Source organism: Mustela nivalis (genome assembly GCF_964662115.1).
Source record: "Mustela nivalis genome assembly, chromosome: 3".
In the NCBI taxonomy this organism is placed as follows: domain Eukaryota; kingdom Metazoa; phylum Chordata; class Mammalia; order Carnivora; family Mustelidae; genus Mustela; species Mustela nivalis.
The window spans coordinates 138,714,987-138,732,648 of NC_139022.1; the positions used below are offsets into that span (position 1 = coordinate 138,714,987).

Genomic DNA, 17,662 nt, shown 5'->3' on the forward strand with positions numbered 1-17,662 from the left:
CTGCTGCCACCTGTCCCACCCTCTCCATCCTTCTGCCATTGTCCTGGTTTGGCATCCCTGCTCCCACCTGGACAATGGCACTGTCTTCTGCCTGGTCCTCTCGTCTGGCATCTCCTGCTCTGCCCTGTCCTTACACACGTCTTCTTGGTAGTCTACACCGGAGCAGAGGCGGGGCTTAAGAGATTGGCTTGGGGGATTGTAGAGACCTAGAACCGAGCTTGGCCACCTTCTTAGCTAGATCTCCTTCAGCGAGTTTCTTAACCCCTCTGAGCCTCAGTTTCCTTACCTGTAAAATGGGGATGGCAGCCCAAGTTGTAAGGATTCAGGTGTGCTGGATTAGCGTGTATTGAGTCCTGTGCTGGCATGGTAGCTGCTCCTGGGATTTTTGAGGACCGTGATTGGCTACTAAGCCCCACTTCTGTTGCAGCCAGAATACACCTGGCGGCCGCCCTGCGGCGGGATGCGCAACCAGAGCTCCCAAGTGATGGACCCACCCCCAGCCAGGCCTGTAGAGCCAGGTGAGAGTGGCCTTGTCCTGGGTCTCTCCTTTCCCTGGGGGGGATAACTTCTTACCTGCCAGGAACGCCCCAATCTGGGGATGAGGTCACTGCCTTCTGCTCTTGGTGCCAGAGAGGCCTCACATTCCAAAACAGGGTGAAGAGGATGGGGAGGTGACCGCGGAGCAAGGGGGTTAAAGTCATTCATTCATTCTTCCGAGCTTGGTGTCTGAATGGCAGGTACTCTGCTGGGTGCTGGGAAAGCCACGTGGGTAGAAACAGTCGATGATTCCTGCCCTCGAGGAGCTTACTGCCTCGTGCGGGAGGAAGAAATGAGTAAAAGGCACACACAGGCATCACACAGACAGGCGTTCGAGTGCACTTAGGTGCCCTGAAGAAAGGAGAGCAGATAGCAGAGGATCCTGTTGGAGTCCGGACCCTCAGTGCCTGAGGGACAGTAGAAAATGTCCTTGCAGAGAAGTAACATGTACAAAGGCCTTGATGGGAGGGAGGAAAGAAGGAAAGCCAACTGGAGGGTTGAGAGAAGGCCAAAGAAGACTGGAGAAGCCGAGGGCGAGGTGGGGAAGGAGAGCCGGGCGAGGCAAGAGCAGGGAGGTAGGCGAGTCCAGGCTCCACAGGGACCTGCAGACGATGGCGGGGCCTGGTCTTTATCCCAAAGATGATGGGCCATCCTCGGACATGTTTAAAGCAGAGTGGCATGACAGATCAGATCTGCATTTTGAAAAGCTCTATCTGGTCATAGTGCTGGCCAGCCACAGCTGGGGACCGGAGGTCGGTTTGCTAGTCACAGGGGGACTCCAGGACCCCGGTGACTTCCTTTGCTTCCTGCAGGGCTCTGCAGGGCAGAGGGCACTGCCTTGCCTTGGGGGTGGGGGACAGGGAGCTGAGTCCTTCTCTGCACAAAGAGGTGTTTCCTGCGGACTGTGGCTTTGCCGAGCTAGAGCCGGCTCTGCCGGGAGGTCAAGGGCCCCTCACGGAAGGTGTGCGAGCAGACACTGTGGGATGATGGGAGCCAGTGTGGTTTGGAGGAGCTGGTGGTTGGCAGGAGGCACTGGGCTGGTCGGCCATTTTCTCCTGGCTCCTGACAGAGCCCTGAAGGTTGTGTGGAGCCCCTGGGATGCTGCGGGGATAAGGGGCTAGTGGGCGGGGCTCTCTCCTCCCCCAGATATGCTCCCACTCTGGGATCTGGAGTCAAATGGGGTAAGCTCCAACACTTGTAGATCTGGAACTCTGGGCAAATACTTAAAAATCTCTCTATGCCCTTATTCCCTCCTCCATAAAGGAAAAATAATCTGCCGGCTTCATAGGACTAGGGAAGGACTGAACGACACCGAACGTCCTAGCCCAGGACCTGACACTCCACAGCCCTCAACTCTGGGATTTCCGCTATTCCTTTCTGGTTCCCATAAGCCTTTGAAACCTACTGTACTTCATCATTTCTAAAGTCCTCAATATTTTTCTTTATTTAGAATCTACGAAAAATGACCGTGAGGGGCCTCAGTGAGACCAGATTCTGTCACTTGGCTCCACCCCGTCTTGCAGGATCTCCTGATCTCAGATGCTGAAAAACTGGAGGCCGTGTTCCCTGTGTGGCCAGAGCCTTCACTGGATGGGAGGCTGAGGGGCTCCTGGGTTGTGCCCCAGACCAGCCTAAGCCGTTTCCAGACTAGAGAGGCTCCACACAGAAGGCTTCCATTTGGCCCATCCTTTGGAGCCACGAGGAGAAACTCACCGCCTAGCGTGGACCAAGTGGAGAGAGGCCTCATCCGACCTGCCATGCTCTGTGGAATCACTGGGGGACTTCAGTCTGAAGAGTGGGGTACAGCTGAGACCCTTCCCTTTCAAAACTTCCCCGGAAGTGGTCCCAGCCCCTCTGTGGAACATGTTCAATTCACACGTGTGTTGAATTTTTGCTTCAAGCCCTGTAGTAGCAGGACCTGCCCCATGCCCAAGCCTTCCCCCACCGAGGAGCTCCAAGAAGAATGGGTTTGCTCTCAGAAGCAGAAGACAAATGTTCTGTCACAGGGCCCTCCACTTCCACCCACAGCAGCCTTGCCAGCACCGTGGCAGCCTGGGATGAAGGCCACGCCAGCCACCCATGCCGAGGCGCCCACCATGAGGCTGGCAGACCCTCGGCCCTCCATTGAAGGCTTGGGGTGCCAGAGGACCAGATCAAGGTGGCTGGCTGTCCCTGGCCAGCTGTTTGCACGAATCTTGGACATAAATCCAAGTTGAAGATCAGTATTCTGTGATTTGTATTTTTTTATGGCCTGGCTAGTGTTCCCTCCGCAGTCGATGAGAGTGCTGCTTTCTGTGCCCCATTCCCCTCTAGTCTCGAGACCATCACCAGGGCTCTTGGCAGATTTCCCCGGGCTCTGCTCCGAGCCCCTCCAAGGGCGGGGCACTCAGGGGCAGTGGAAGAAGTCTGGGCTGAGAGTCAGGCGACTTCACATGTTGGGAGGCAGTGGGCAAGGCCGGCCCTTCTGTAAGGCGGTTTCCTCACCCATCACATGAACTACCTCGTCTCAGCCCCAGCTTCCTGGAGAATTGTGGGAGGGAATGAGTGTGGATGGGAACTGCTTTTGTAAACTCCAAATGCCAAGTTAGAGAAGCACAGTGGGTCTAGGTAGAAACCAAATAGCAGGGGCCCAAAGCACTCCCTCCATTTCTCTTCTCCCTCCAACTCCCTCCCTACCCAGCCCAGTGAGGACAACCCCAAGGAGGAAGCACCACAGTAGGCTCAGCTGTTGCAGAAAGGCCTTTACTGGGCAGACAGGGAGGGAGGAGTCTAATGCCAGGGACCAGGGTGAGGGGAAAGGGCACGTCCTACAGAAAAGCAGGGGTGGCATCCCTGCCCTGGGGCCTCAGCCTGAATGCACTAAGGGCCGGCCCTTCAGACAGGCTCAGGGGAGGTCCGCCCATGAGGGCTTCGGGCCCCTCCTTCATGGAGATGCCATTCCTGACACGAGGACGTGGCCCTGGCCCTCAACATCTGCCTTGGCTGCTCTAGGGGAACACTACAGTGGGGGTGGAGGGTAGGGGACTCGAGAGGGCCCCTCAGGAAGGAGAAGAGGCTGCATGGTGGAGAGGAGGGAGATCAGGCAGTGTGGTAGACCCAGAAAGTTCTGGGCACTTAAGTGGTGGTGGTATCTGGAGGCAAAGGGAGGTGCTGGCCCCCAAGTTGAGGTCTAGGTCAGAACAGAACAGTTGGAGCTTGAGCTGGTTTTAATGTGGGCTCAGCTGAAAGTGAATGGTTCTCGTCCGAACAGAACTGGAGAGAAGGGGGAGGTGTTCTCCCGCACTCCCGCACTCCCAGCACAGAGCTGTGCGTACACATATGGTACACGTTCCCCGTATTCACGCAGGTACACACAGGTGGTGGTCCCTCCTGCACACACACCGTCACACACACCTGTAGGCACGTGTGCAGACGCCCACATGCACAGCAGTACAGACACAACTGTTTGCATGTGTTTGGGTCAGGTTGGGGCCTTGTGTAATAGTGAGGGGTCTATGGTGGGAGTGTGGCGTAGTTGGAGAAATGGATTCCTTCCTGAACGGAGTCCCTCCCCAGCCCCCGCACAGAGGACAGGGGGTGGGGCAGGCCTGATTTACTTCCCCTGGACCGCCAGAGCTGCCTGCCGCCTCATGTAGGCCAGGATGTCCATCTTGACGGTGCTGACCGTGGTCCGGTGGTACCAGCGCATGATGGGTATGCCGTCTGGCCCCACCAGGAACTTCTCAAAGTTCCAGCGGATGTCATGGACCTTCATGGGTTCCCAGAAGAGGCGGCCAGGTGAGCCCAGGAGCTCTGAGGTGGGGGGGCAGGAGTTCTGCAGCGGGAATGAGAAGCGTGTCAGCCCTGCTTGGGGCCCTTCCCACCCTCCCTCCCCAGGCCTTCCGCGAGGGCTTAGAGGGGAAGGTAGGAGAAGCCTGGCACTGAGCAAAGAGCACCAGTTTCGGAGTTGAAAATGGAATCCCAGGACCAGCTTAGACTCTAGTGGATTGTAGGACTCTAGCAGCTTTTCCCTTCCGGGGCCCTGCTTGGGCCTTTTTATACAATGGGCTGTTGTGATCCTAGGGTCTGCCAAGCTTGACGGTTAGAATGATAAATGCCAGGAAATCCCCCCAGGGGCCCAGAGGTGGGGGAGGGTGGCATGGGCTGTGTCTCCCCAAGGGTGGGAGCTGGGAGTGGCTGTAGCTCTGTCCAGAGCCAGGTCAGCGGGTCAGTTGTGGCTACGCACTCACCTTCAGGAACGTGTAGAACTTCTGCTCTTTCTCCCCGTTCACATCCCCTTTCTCAAAGAGTTGGAAATTGGGGACAAAGCCCCCGCCTGGTCGGACATGCCTACAAGGAATGTTCTTATGTGGGTCCCAAGGAGATGGGCCTAGGGCTCAGAAATGACAAGAAGGGACTGAGCAGGGAGGGGCTGTTGGGAATCTGGAACTTTTCCCACACCAGGCAGTGGGAGTTGATGAAAATTGAATGGACACAGGCATAGTGTGGATGTGCAAGCTTCTTTTTCCGGTTTGGTACCTTCTCAGTAACCCTGTCCCCTGCCTACACTCCCCCCAACACACCCCCCAGCCCTGCCACCATCCCATCATGCACACACAGGCAGTCATCCCTGTGTCCGACCTCTCTTTGTTCATGCCAGCGAACGGGGTTCCTGGAAGGGGAGCATTGTTCTTGGTGGCTAAGTACCCATCAAGAGCAGGGGCCAATGCAAGAGATCCCCGGCACCTCGGCTGGGGCACAGGGGACTGTACTTTCTCAGGACACCAAGCAAGCAAGCACTCACTTGAGGCTGGGTAAGATTTCCGAGTTCTCTCCTGGCTCCTGTTTTCCGAATTGGTTGCAGGGGAAGCCCAGAATGACTAGACCAAATGGTTCAAGCTCTTCCTGTAGTGCATTCAGTTCTGGGCCAGGGTGAAAGAGAGCAGAGATGAAGGGAGACTATCAAGGACCCCTGTCTTGTCTGCACCCCTCCACCTGCTCACCCATTGTGAGCTGAAACCAACCGAGGCCTGACTGGGGAAGATTGCTCAGCAAGCGTGACAATGCTGGGCTACAAGCCTCATTCTCCTGACTTCAGTATGGTTGTATTGGAGATCTGGAGAGAAAGCAATATGCTTTCTCAAACCAGAAACCAGTCAACTGCTCACTGCCACTGGGCCTGTAGGCTAATGGCTCCTCCAGGACTCTCAGGATTGAGTCCCTTAGAGCAAGAGCCATACATCCCTGGGCAGAAGACTTCCTGGCAGTTCGGGAATCGAATGGAGGCCATGGCCCAGCTTCCCAGCTCCCTCAGTGCCAGCACCCAGCCCATCTCTTGCACAAACACACTCTGCTCTATTCCAAAGTCTGGAAAGAAGGATTCTAGAGAAGAGCCCACTGGGCCATCCAGCCCACTGTCACTCTGCTTCTGGGAATTTGCCTGAGATGGCCAGGCAGACATTCAGGGTCAGGTTCCTTGCTTCCCCCAAAACCCTGCCAGCGGACTGTGCTCAGCCCCATGGCATTTTCCTGTGGGTGGGGTCAGATAGCCTCTGGTCAGCCTGTTCCCTCAGGCTGTTTCCTCTGCCCTGGCTAAACAGAGGGGAGTGAGGATACCAGGATCACAAAACCTAGCACAAACACCTGGGATTGCCACTGACACGTGTCCTCGGGGCCTCAATCTAACTGCCCAGTTTCCAGGTAGGAGCCAAGAGAAGCACTAGGGCCGATGGAGCTGAGGGCAGATGGGAGATTCTCACCAGGATAAAGATACCATTTCTTACTCCCCTGGAAGAACACCCCAGGCACAGACCCAATGTCCTCCATCCCTCTGTTTTCGGGGCAGTTGGGTCCCCAGAGATGAAGAGTTACTGGGAATCTTCTAGAACATGTCTGAAGGCAGTCAGACCTCAGGCTTATATAGTCATCTTCTCTGATATATGGAAGACAGTAGAGTTGGGATACAGGACTTGAAATCTTGGGATCTTGGTCACCCCTTCCTGCTTGCACCGAAAAAACTCCTGTGATTAGAATGTGCCTAACTGGCAGAAATAGCCTCACAGCAGGGGGCGGGGGTGGGCTCTTACCAACGTACTGGCCCGTCAAGCCTCAGTAGCTGGCCACGTTGACAAAGAGGATGTATTTGCCAGCGAACTGCTTGAAGGGGATGTACTCCTGCCCATCGATGGTGAGGGCTCCGTAATCATAGATGGTGCCGCTCACATCAGCATGGCAGTCCGTCTGGAACAGAGGAAGACCAGTCCCGGGGAGTGGTTAGGGCTGGAAGGGAACCCGGGCATCTCCGTTTTCAAGATCATGAAAGATATCAACAGGGCGAGTGACTTACCCAAGACCAATCTAAGAACTAGAACTGGACCAGAACCAAGGTCTACTTCCTTAGGCAAGGGAATGCTTATGAAAGCACTTAATCAGCAGCTGGGTGTGTGGAACCCTGCTGTCCTACTTCCATGGCCATTCCGTCGCCTCCCGTGCCCAATGCCTAAACACTGGCCAGGCCCGGAGAGACACCATGCTGGTGCAGGAGGTTGCCTTACTCCGGGTTGCTCCTGGAGGCTGCCGGGGCCGCTGCTGCAGACAGCCAGGCAGGGGACAGTGTGGGCCAGCTGATCGCATTGCCAAGGACGAACTGAACAGAAAGGAGGAAGTGGCTGTGTGCAGAGGGGTGATTCAGATATGGAAGACTGGAGGACTGGAAAGCTGAGGCTGTTGCTACAATATAAGGAAGTAGGAGGAGCCAGGAAGGGGAGAGGCCTGCCTGGAGGATTCCATGTGCCGGCAAAGGGAAACCAACAGGGCCTCGCCCATGGGAGATGTTCCCTGTAAGTGTGTAGCTGGGATGACCGGTATGCCTTCCTCTGTGCCCGGCTGCTGCGCACCCCACCCCCACCCGCCGACAAGTGACCTTCTAGAACAAGTAGTGGACAATGGACTCAGGTGGGGATGCGGATTCCATGTCCAGCTCTGCCGCTAACTCCCTGTGTGGTCTGGGGCTAGCTCCTTCTCTTCTCTGGGCCTCAGTTTCCTCTTATAAGATGAGAACCTTGAACTGGATCAGCCACGCTCAACCATGACGGCTTGCCAGCATCACCAGCAGTGGGCAGGGGAAGGAGTGGGCCCAGTGCCAACCAGCAGGGCATTGCCTGGACGCCACTCTCCACCTACCCCAGCTCCGGCACAGGCGACGAAAACCTGGGTCTATTTTTTTTTTTCTGGGTCTACTATTGAAAGGGTGTTTTGGCGTCAGTCACACAATCAGCAGCAGTGCTGGTCATGAGGGGAAAGGAAAGTGTTGGCCAGCATTATACTGGGTCATCTCTGGCCATGATGGGAGAGGAGACAGGTACCCAGACAATAAACAAATGTAGTACGAACTAGCATTACAGATCAGGAGAGACCAGCGGTAGCAGTGAGAGAAGCAAATCCACACCCTCTCCTCCCCATCGTATTGGAAGGCTTGCTGTTAAGGTGAGGCATCTGGGCCCAGCCAGATGAAGGGAGTCATCTGGTTGGCAGGGTGTGGCCCCAGGAGGGTATAGAAAAGTCACCTCAGCCTGGAAAATGTCGCAGGTCTGCTGAGCCTGGCGAGGCAGGGCTCCCTCCGGGAAGCCATTCCCAGAGAGCTGCGAGCTCTCTTCTCGGCCTCAGTGCCGATTCCCTGTTTTCCGTGAAACTGGCAGCCCATGCCCCGTGACTTCCAGCGGGTGCCAGAGACAGGTCCGAAACCTAAGCTCCACATTCCTCTAGCCCCAGCTGGGTCAGTTCCACCACTGAACACTAACAACCAGGGTACAGCACACCCGGCCCAGAGCTGGCCGAGGAGGTCTAGCAAGCCAGAAGGCAAAGACTCCCCACTCGCCCCTCTAGCTCTTCCCCTCCACCCTCATCCAAAGGCAAATTCTGGGAATTGAGGAGAACAAAAGCCTTCAACAGGTTGTCCAAATAACAGAAGCTTGTAAATAGGACAATCTGCTTCTGAGCACAGCTTCAGGATGGGGGTGGGGTGAGGGGACTCTCCTCTCACTAGGCTAGGCTTTTTAGTCTTTGCTGGCTCTGTGGCCCTGAGGGTGTGAGTCACTTTCACTCTGGGAGCCTCAGGTGGCTGACAGGCAAGGATAATGCCACCTGTCCCCAAACAGCTGTGCGAATCTCTGCGCAGATCAGAACAGTCTTGAAAGCCTCAAGGAGAGAAATCCCCATACCAGGAGATAGTGATTATTCTGCCAGCAGCTAGGGGGAAAGGCCCTGAGGGTCCTCCGTTATTGTGAAGAGGGCTTTGAGGCTCTCCAGCCAGGGGAAAGAGGAGGCTGCTGCAAGGTGTCTCTGGGGAGAAGCCATGAGGACAGAGCCTCCAAGCTGTCTGCCACTGAGCCCAAAGCTGTGGGTTCAGACACCATCCATGGTGACTCTGACCGGGACCCCTCCTTTCCTTTCTGCGGGGCTCTGGCGGCTCGCCTGTCAGATGGGCTCAGAGTCAGTGTTGTCTTAAGGGCTCTTCATCTCTGTCAGCCTGTGGTTCCATGATTCTCTCTGCCTGGTTGAGTCACCTAGAAACCAGCGGTTACTAGGATCTCGTGCACGTCAGCGGTCATTACCCTCTCCAGCTTCTGCAGAGTCCTTCTGCACAGCAAGGACAGGGAGCCTGGATAGCTTAAAGCTGGGCTGGAGATGGGACACAGCAAGGAAAGGAGGATTTCCTTCATTATCTGGCTCCTCCCTTTGAACTGGGAGGAGGCAGACATCCCTCCGAGAAGGTCACCTACTGCCCATCCCATTCCTCACGTGCCTCACCATCCTATCCCTTGGCCCTGGAGTTGGAGGTAAGGTAGGTGGTTGAGTCTTAGAATCCGGAGCTAGGACATCTCGACTCTCAGGCCCTGGGAGGAGAGATGGGCATGCCCAGACTGTCGTTAGTCAGCAAGTCCTAATAGGCTGCCTCTGATAGGATCATACCTCACCCTAAGACTTTTCTAGACATACCCATCCTGTTCTCTTTGAATCCACCTATTCCTTCCCCAGAGTTCTGCAAATAACACAGAGCTATGATGAGTTATTCATGGGGTCTACCTTCTTACCTCCAGCCTTCTCGAGTCAGAGCCCGATCTTCTCTGGCTTTCCCTAGACTGAGATTAAAGGCTGACTCCATGCTGCTGGCCTGCCCACCGCCAGCTCTATCCCACACCACAATCTTGACACTCTATCCCATCCCTCACCTGGAAAATGTCTTTTGAGTTGAGGATAATGAACAGGGCTGAATACAAAGGAGGAGGCGTAGAAATGCCTTTATAATCATCTACTCCAAAGAGAAACAGACTGAATAGGATTTAGCAGAGGACAGGACAGGATGGAGGGATAGACACATACAGAAGGAACCCTGTGCTTGGAATGTGCTAATTGGACAGTGGATAGAACTTTGGAAATAGGATTATGGACCCTAAGATCTTAAAGACCCAGAAGATTTTAGAAAGACAGAAGCTCAAAGCTTCTCTTGAGCTTATACAAGCATGTAGGGTGTGTATGTGTGTGTATGTGTCTGTGTCTGTGTGTGTTATGTGTGTTGGGAGAGTGGAGACAAAATCTCTCTCTTTGGATCTTTACCCAAAGGCTTCTGCCTCCCACCCTGGGGAAGAAGAGAGGTCTACTGGGCCCATTCTGGCTTGTACTATCCTAGGAGATGAGCAGGCTGGGTCACCCCACTCCTGGCTTCAGCATCCCCACTCTAGCTAAGGGTCACACACTCTGCTGGGAATAGACAGAGGTTCAGGAGAACTCCGCCTCTCCTGTGAGCTGGCAGTCCCCAACTTTCTCCAGCTACCAGGTCTGCTCAGGCCACTATGGACAGTGGGTGGTGGGTGGAGAAGCTGCCCCAGAACACACCTTCACAGAGCAGCAGGTGGATTTTGCAGCTTCCCCAAGCATTCCCCCGGGAAACCATCAGCTTCCTTGTGCCCCCCACCTTCACTTCCCTCCCCTCGCCGCCCCGCCCCGCCCCCACCCCACCCCGCCCCCACCCCAGCCCACCACAGATGAACAACCTGAGGCCCATAAAGGATTGAGAGTCTAGCCAGTGTCCTGGGGACTGTGCACTGTCAATCCAGAGTGCTTTCGGTCACGGATGTCTGCCTCTTCTACCAACGCCCTGGAATCCTAGCGGGCATTTCTACCTGCGTTAATGCTTGGGCTAGAAGAGCCCTCGCCGCCGTAAATTCTCCAAGACCGGGACCACCCAGCTCCTTGCCTTTCTCCTTGCCTATCAGTCTCCCCTGGGAACCTCCGCAGCCAGCCGAGATGCGGAGTCTCTAGGCCTTTTTCTGTGCCCCCGCCCACTTCAGGCCCGCCTGAAGGGGAGTAGCTGGGGACCGGCTTGGCATGCTCGTAACAAGGCGACCCTGAGGCAGCTGTGGGGCAGACGGGGTCAACTCGGCGAGGGGGACTCTCCTCCCTATTCATTCTGCTCACCCAGGGCACTCAGATCTCCCATAGATAAAACTGCAAAGATAGAGGCGCGCCGGGCGGGGGTCCCGGAGGCGGAGAGGGAGGAACCGGGGTTAAGGTCCTCGCACCAGGTGTTGCCCCTCCTGGAGGGGAGCCCGGGAAGATGGGTGCCTCGCCACCGACAGACGGACACCTGGGGGCTGTTCGTCCCGCCGGGGCCCCACCCCTAAGGCTCACTCACCTTCGACTTTTCCTGCCCCCGGCTCGGCGGGACGAAGCCAGCCAGGAGCAGGGAGAGAAGGCAGGACGCCCGCAACAGCCGGGCCATGGCTGGCACGGGGCGCGTCTCGGGCTCCACCGAGACGCTGTCTGATCCCGGGCCACCGCCGTCTGAGGGGTCCGATGCCCTCAGCCACCTTTCAAGCCCTCAGCGATGACCAATCCGCGGCCGGCCCGGAGTCCCTGTAGCCAATTGCAGGGCGGCTGGCATTTCAGGGGCGGGCGTAGTTTACCCTCCTTCTCCTCCCTAGGCTCAGGGCGACAGTGACATAAGCAAGTCTGGGCAAAAATGGGAGCGGGTCCTTGTGGACTTATGAGGCTGCCCCCTCTTCTTTAGGCACTAAAGTGCAGGTGGAGGCACGCATAATGTCCTCCAGCATAGCCAGGGGAGAGGGCTTTAAACTCCGATGGAAGGCTCAATCCTAGGAGACATTTCTTACTCCTAGGTGTTTTGTTTTTTTTTTTAAACACCCTGTGGTGCTCCCTCTTTCCTCTTTCTTCCTTCCTCCATTCCAGTTGAAGGATGTTAAGGATTGAAAATGACAGCAAGATCTGCGGTGAGACTGCTAGGAACATTTGTTCCACACAGGTTTACCGCTTAAGCAGCAAAGAGTGGGGGCACCTGGGTGGCTCAGTTATTTGAACGTGGGACTCTTGTTTTCCGCTCAGGTCATGATCTCCGAGCTCAGGGAGGCAAATGCTTTGGATTCTCACCCCCTCTTCCCCTCTCCCTGTGCATGCATGCTCTCTAAAATAAATAAATAAAATCCTTTAAAAAAAAAAAAAAAAAAGGTGGAAGGGAAGCAAAAAGTGGATGCCCACAGATTTTGAAAGCAGTCCCCTACTGGAGAGAACACTGGGATATCTCAGCCCATTTGTGAGCAGAAAATACATTGCTCACTGTGTTGTCTTGAAAGTATTGCTTTCCCCCTCTGGGTCTTGGTTTCCCCCAACTGTGTAATGATGGATTAGCTGATGACCTCCTGAAGCCTTTCTGGTTTGGCCTAGATGGCTTGCTTCTAAAATAAGAGAAAGGCCTAGAACAGAAGTTCCTTGAGAGTAGGGACCATGATCATGACCTGGCCCAGAGCCTAGAGCACAGGTGTTAAATACTTGTTGCATTAATCAACCAAAAAATTCATTTCTCTGCTTGGAGATACCGTTGATTAGGTAGGCAGTTCTAGGTCTGGGCTGTCTTGGTACAATCGTGTTCATAGAGAGAGGAATGTGTTGGGATCAGTACTTCCCAAAACTGCCCAACTACCAGAGTCACCTGGGAAGCTTCTAGTCGATTCCCAGACCCCAGTCCAGAATCACTGCATTAGAATTTCGAGGGGCAGAGGCTGAGAATCTGCTTTCAAATATGTCCCAAAGGTGATTCTGAGGCAGGCAATCCTGTCTTCTGGCAGAGAGGTGCCTTGAGATAGCATGCCTTTCCTCTGATTGGCGATTTTGTCCTTGTGGGAGTTTGGAAGTTCTGTTTCAAGTCCCATATTCTCCATAAAGCCTTTATTACTTCAAACCACAGCCTGTTGAAGGGAATATTGAAGTCCAGAAAGTCTTTAAATGAGTTAAAGTGCAGAAGCATTTGAACAGCGGCTGACACAAAGTATGTTTTCAATAAATGTTATTTGAAGATTTTATTTATTTATGTGACAGACAGAGATCACAAGTAGGCAGAGAGGTAGGCAGAGAGAGAGGAAGGGAAGCAGGCTTCCTGCTGAGCAGAGAGCCCGATGTGGGGCTCAATCCCAGGACCCTGAGATCATGACCTGAGCCGAAGGCAGAGGCTTTAACCCACTGAGCCACCCAGGTACCCCTTCAATAAATGTTATTTAACCACCCATTTCACTGAGGCTTAGAGATGGGGAACGGTCTGCCACATTCCCACAGTAAATTGGTGGCAGAGTGGGGACCAGAATCAAGATCTCTAGACTCTAATCTCAGGCAGTCCTCGCTTTGCTCCTTGTGTTTTGAAGGTTGTGTTTACCCACAGATACAAATGTCTGTACACCTATCAGTCTGTCAGAAATCCATTGTTCATTATGAGTAGGCATCTAGTGACCCTCAAAATATGTGTCTGGCACCATGTAAACACCATGAGAGACATCAGAGAGTTTTCCGGAAGTTTCAGTCTCTGTCCTCAATGTGTGTCCTATAGAGCCAGAAGTAGAATGAGGCCAGTAAGCCCCTAGGGTCTAACAAGTGCACAGCCAACCCCCAAGAGTGAGGGCCTCCTTCATTTTGGCACCCTCTGTGGTGACTTGCCTCATGTTGGTCCCAGCCCTGGTGTTCAGTTTCTTTGGGGGAAATAAGAAGGAGTCAGAAGCCTAAGGCTTGTGGTGGGGCCACACACATGTCACTTTCCTTCTCTGGGTCTCAACTGATCCAATGGTTGAACAAGAGTCTTTGGCAGTCTTTCAGTGATGGTCTCTGTGACTCTCCAGTTCCAAGGGTCTAAGGAAAGCATGGGCTTCCAGAAACTCCGGAGTGCTGGCATCACGGACCGTGGCTGTGGTCGGTGGAGCATGGTAGGCACTGCGGACCACCTATACTACTACTTTCAAGAGGGCTGAGCCTTCACACCGGGAACATGAAGACAAACATGGAAACAGCATGCCCCAGTCTTTTCACCACCCACCTTTTGAGCTCATTTAGTTGATTTGCTCCCAGAACCCTGTGTTTTGAAAGATGTTATTCTCCACCAGGCTGTTTCCTCTTGGCCTCAGGTTGAAGTCCAAATTCCTTAGTGCTTTAGACAATGTCCTCAAAGCCCAGCCACACTCCTCTCATTCTCTCTACCTCAGCTGTACTGGGTCTTTTTTCCTTTCTTCCAACATGCCATTCTCTCTTACCTCCAGGTTTTTGTCTCAGCTGTTCCCTCTGCCTGGAGCACTCCACATTCTCTCCTTAATTCATTTACTTCTACCCTGTTTCAGGTCTCCACTTCTGTTCAGGTCCCGCTTGTTTTAGTATTGTTTTTAGAATGTCTGATAGTTTCTATATCAACCCTTTGTTTTCCTTTATCATCATTTCTTGTTTACTTTCTACATCAAGTCACAGGGTCCACAAAGGCTTCATTCCCAAAACTTTGCCCAGGGCTTAACACACAGAAGATGCTCAGTAGATATTACATAAATAATTGTCAAATAAAACACTATTCAGAATAAGGGGAGCTTCAGGTCAGCATGTACTAACAGTTTAAGCCCACAAAACTGGTCTGATTCTCGCAGCTAGTAAGATATGAGACATGTGCACGATGCTAAGTGAGCTTATCACAGGAGAGTAAATGATTTGCATTGGGTTTCAAGAAAGGAAGGGTAGAGACAGACGCTGTAGGGGAATCAGAAGCCAGTGTGCTTCCAGCCTGAGGCTGTGCTCTACAGAGTCCCAGGCAAGTGGGCAATCAATGCCTCTTCACCATTTATTTAGGGAGCTTACTACTTACCTGTTTGGAGGGTAGGTAGGGACTACTGATGACTTGAAGGTTTTCTAAAAAGTGCTGATGCTCTGTGTCTTTGAGGAAGATAGAACACGAGGTAATAAATAAGGCGGGCTGTAAAAAATCAGAACAATGGAAGCCAGCCCTATCACTGCTGAGTAAGCGCTGGACTTGACGATGGGGTCAGCCAGCCCAACTGATGGGTTCAGATGGGGGCAGGAGAAGGGAGGCCCAGCCCCCATCAGCGCAGTGCCAATCTCAAACAGTAGCCCTATTTTGCAATCAAGAAGGGATTGCAGAACCCAGGGGCAACCTGTTGCTACTGGTTTTCTGACCAATCGGCCAATCCAATCTGAGAGTCAGCCAGGAGACAGGGAGTCCATCAAAAGGAGACATAGCTAGAGCCTTTACTTTCGAAACCAGGGCCTTTCAAACTCTGGGCCTTAGTTTTTCATCTGTGGAATGAGGAGTTGGACAAGTTGATCTCAAGGGCAAAACTGTTGGACAGTAAGAGTAACAGCCAGCATTCACCCAAAATCCTATATGGACCAGATATTGCTTTAGATTTGTTCATTTTTAGAAAACCCCTGCAACCTCATGAAGTAACTAACATTACTCTTCCCATTTTGTAGGTAAAGAAACTAATACATAGAGAGGTTAAGGTCATGCAGTTGGTAGATGGTAGAACCAGAATTCTCATGCGGATGCTCTGTCTCCAGAGCCCTTGCCATTAATCTCTAAGCCCGTGTTGTCCAAGTGGCAGCTATGAGCCAGCTGTGGCTAGTGCGTGTTTGGAATGTGCCTAGTCCAAATTGAGATGTGCCACTTGTGTAAAATCCACACTGGTTTTTGAAGACTTAGTATGAAAAAGAGAATGTAAAATACCCCAATATTTATATCATTTACATGTTGAAATGTTCATAGTTATATATTGGGTTTAAAAATATATTATTTTTTTTTTAAAAAGACTTTATTTATTTACTTTAGAGCTAGAGAGAGAGAGAGAGCCTACGAGTGGTGGGAGGAGCAGAAGGAGAGGAACAAGCAGACTCTGCACTGAATGCAGAGTCCAACGTGGGGGCTGATCCACGACCCTGGGATCATGACCTAAGCCGAAATCAAGAGTCAGACAATCAACTGAACGAGCCACCCAGTCGCCCTGAAAATATGTTCTTGAAATTAATTTCACTTATTTCTTTTTACATTTCAGAATGTGACTGCTAGAAAATTTAAAATTACGCATATGACTGATGTTCAATTTCTACTGGACACCACTAGTTTTTTTTTTTTTTTTTTTTAAAGATTTTATTTATATATTTGACAGAGAGAGATCACAAGTAGGCAGAGAGGCAGGCAGAGTGAGAGAGAGGAGGAAGCAGGCTCCCCGCTGAGCAGAGAGCCCGATGCGGGACTCGATCCCAGGACCCCGAGATCATGACCTGAGCCGAAGGCAGCGGCTTAACCCACTGAGCCACCCAGGCGCCCCTGGACACCACTAGTTTAAGCTATATAATCTTAAAACATTGGTAAAGGATTATGGTTGCCTGCTTATCGCCTGTCTGAGGTCCCCAAGACCGCTTCTGGGTTCAGTGATTCACAAGGAGGACTCCTAGATCTCAGCATATAGTCATCCTCATGCTATGACTTCTTATAGTGAAAGCTCACAAAGCAAAATCAGCAAAGGGAAAAGGTGGATGAGACAAGGTCTGGAGGAAACCAGGAGCAAGCTTCCAAGAGTCCTCTCCCAGCTGAGTCACATAGGATGTGCTTAATTCCTCTACCAATGAACTGTGACAACACATGTTGTCAAAAATGCCATCTGCCAGGGAGGCTCAAGAGACACTCAGTGCCCAGGGCTTTTCCTGGGAGCTAGCCAAGTAGGCATCCTCTGTTTTGTATGTACCAAAATTCTGGACTTCCAGAAGGAGAGCAGGTAGGTGTTCAGCATAAACCACATTACCTGTATCAACAGTTTGGGCACAGTGACCCACTCTTATCAGTTCTGGGAATGGTGGAAATTCTCCTGAAACTGAAGTTCCCAAATGCCAAACAAGGGCCAACTGCAAGTTGATCTTTCCAAGCATTGAGGTCCCCTATGTTTAGTCTTTTCTGCAGATCTCCCAGTTAAACTTCACCAGGATCTGGCCTGGCAAGTTGGACCAGGTTTGTTGAGTTTACGTGACATGAAGTTAATGAATCCCACTTGCTCCAAAGCCTGCTTAGTGAGAGGGAGACTTATAAAAAGTGGAAGGGCCTCTCTTAGAGACTATCTCATTCAACCCTCTCATCTGAGAAGCTGAGTGATTTGTTTAAGGTCCCGCAGCAAACACAGGCATCTATAAGGGTGACACGTAGAGTAAACGCAGTGGCAAGCTTTCAGCCAAAATGCCACTTCTGTTCTCTTGGATGCCCTTATATGTTGCTAGAACCCAAAACCTTTCCCCCATTTCTTAGTAGTAGGAAGCCCTATGTCTCTGCTGACCTCACCCCGCCCCCTACCTCCATCCTTTCTAGGTTATTGTTGGGCTGGAAGATTGTAGTGCTGGAGGAGCACTATGTAACAACCTTCATAAATCAGCACTTAACAATGAACAACCCACATCCTACTTCCAGTGAGTTAACTAACAATGCATCAAATTGCATCAAACCAATGAGGACTAGAAGGAACTGATAAACTCTAGAGCAGAAGAACAAGATGGGGTAGGTATCTTATCACTGCCCGTCCCCGACTCGCTTCTCCCAGTACCACTACAGCTAACAAATAGGTCAGTTCCATATCACTCCTACCCCTTCCCTGACTCAGAAGGTTCATGTCAAATGGGCTTGCGAAGTCTCTTTGAGAAGGTTTTGGAGTCCTGGTCCTATCTCAGTATGTGCCATAGCCTAGTCCCTTTTGCAGTCCCTCCAATTCGGAAATGAGGAAATCAGAATTCTGGCCAGTCTGAGAGGGCACAGCTTCTCATTAACCAACCC

General features: G+C 52.5%; 2 protein-coding genes across 7 annotated transcripts in view; one reads left to right on the forward strand and one right to left on the reverse strand.

Moving 5' to 3' along the window:
* Positions 1-2,759, forward strand: part of TNIP1 (TNFAIP3 interacting protein 1) — a 55,495-nt gene extending 52,736 nt beyond the window's left edge. For 3 of the 6 annotated variants that reach the window (XM_082726220.1, XM_082726219.1, XM_082726222.1), the window contains 2 exons: positions 432-518; positions 1,988-2,759. In XM_082726220.1, the coding sequence (XP_082582346.1) occupies positions 432-485 (54 nt within the window). In that variant the 3' untranslated portion in view covers positions 486-518; positions 1,988-2,759. Of the gene's footprint in view, positions 1-427; positions 519-1,987 lie in introns of all 6 variants that reach the window. The other 3 variants (XM_082726218.1, XM_082726217.1, XM_082726221.1) reach the window with 1 other exon arrangement.
* Positions 2,760-3,263: 504 nt separating this feature from the next.
* On the reverse strand, positions 3,264-11,377 carry GPX3 (glutathione peroxidase 3). Its single transcript, XM_082726232.1, has 5 exons — positions 11,210-11,377; positions 6,603-6,756; positions 5,321-5,438; positions 4,767-4,866; positions 3,264-4,351 (listed from the first exon to the last, which is right to left on the reverse strand). Exons 1-5 carry the CDS (start codon positions 11,294-11,296, stop codon positions 4,130-4,132), a joined length of 681 nt encoding a protein of 226 aa, XP_082582358.1. The 5' UTR covers positions 11,297-11,377; the 3' UTR covers positions 3,264-4,129.
* Positions 11,378-17,662: the final 6,285 nt, after the last annotated feature.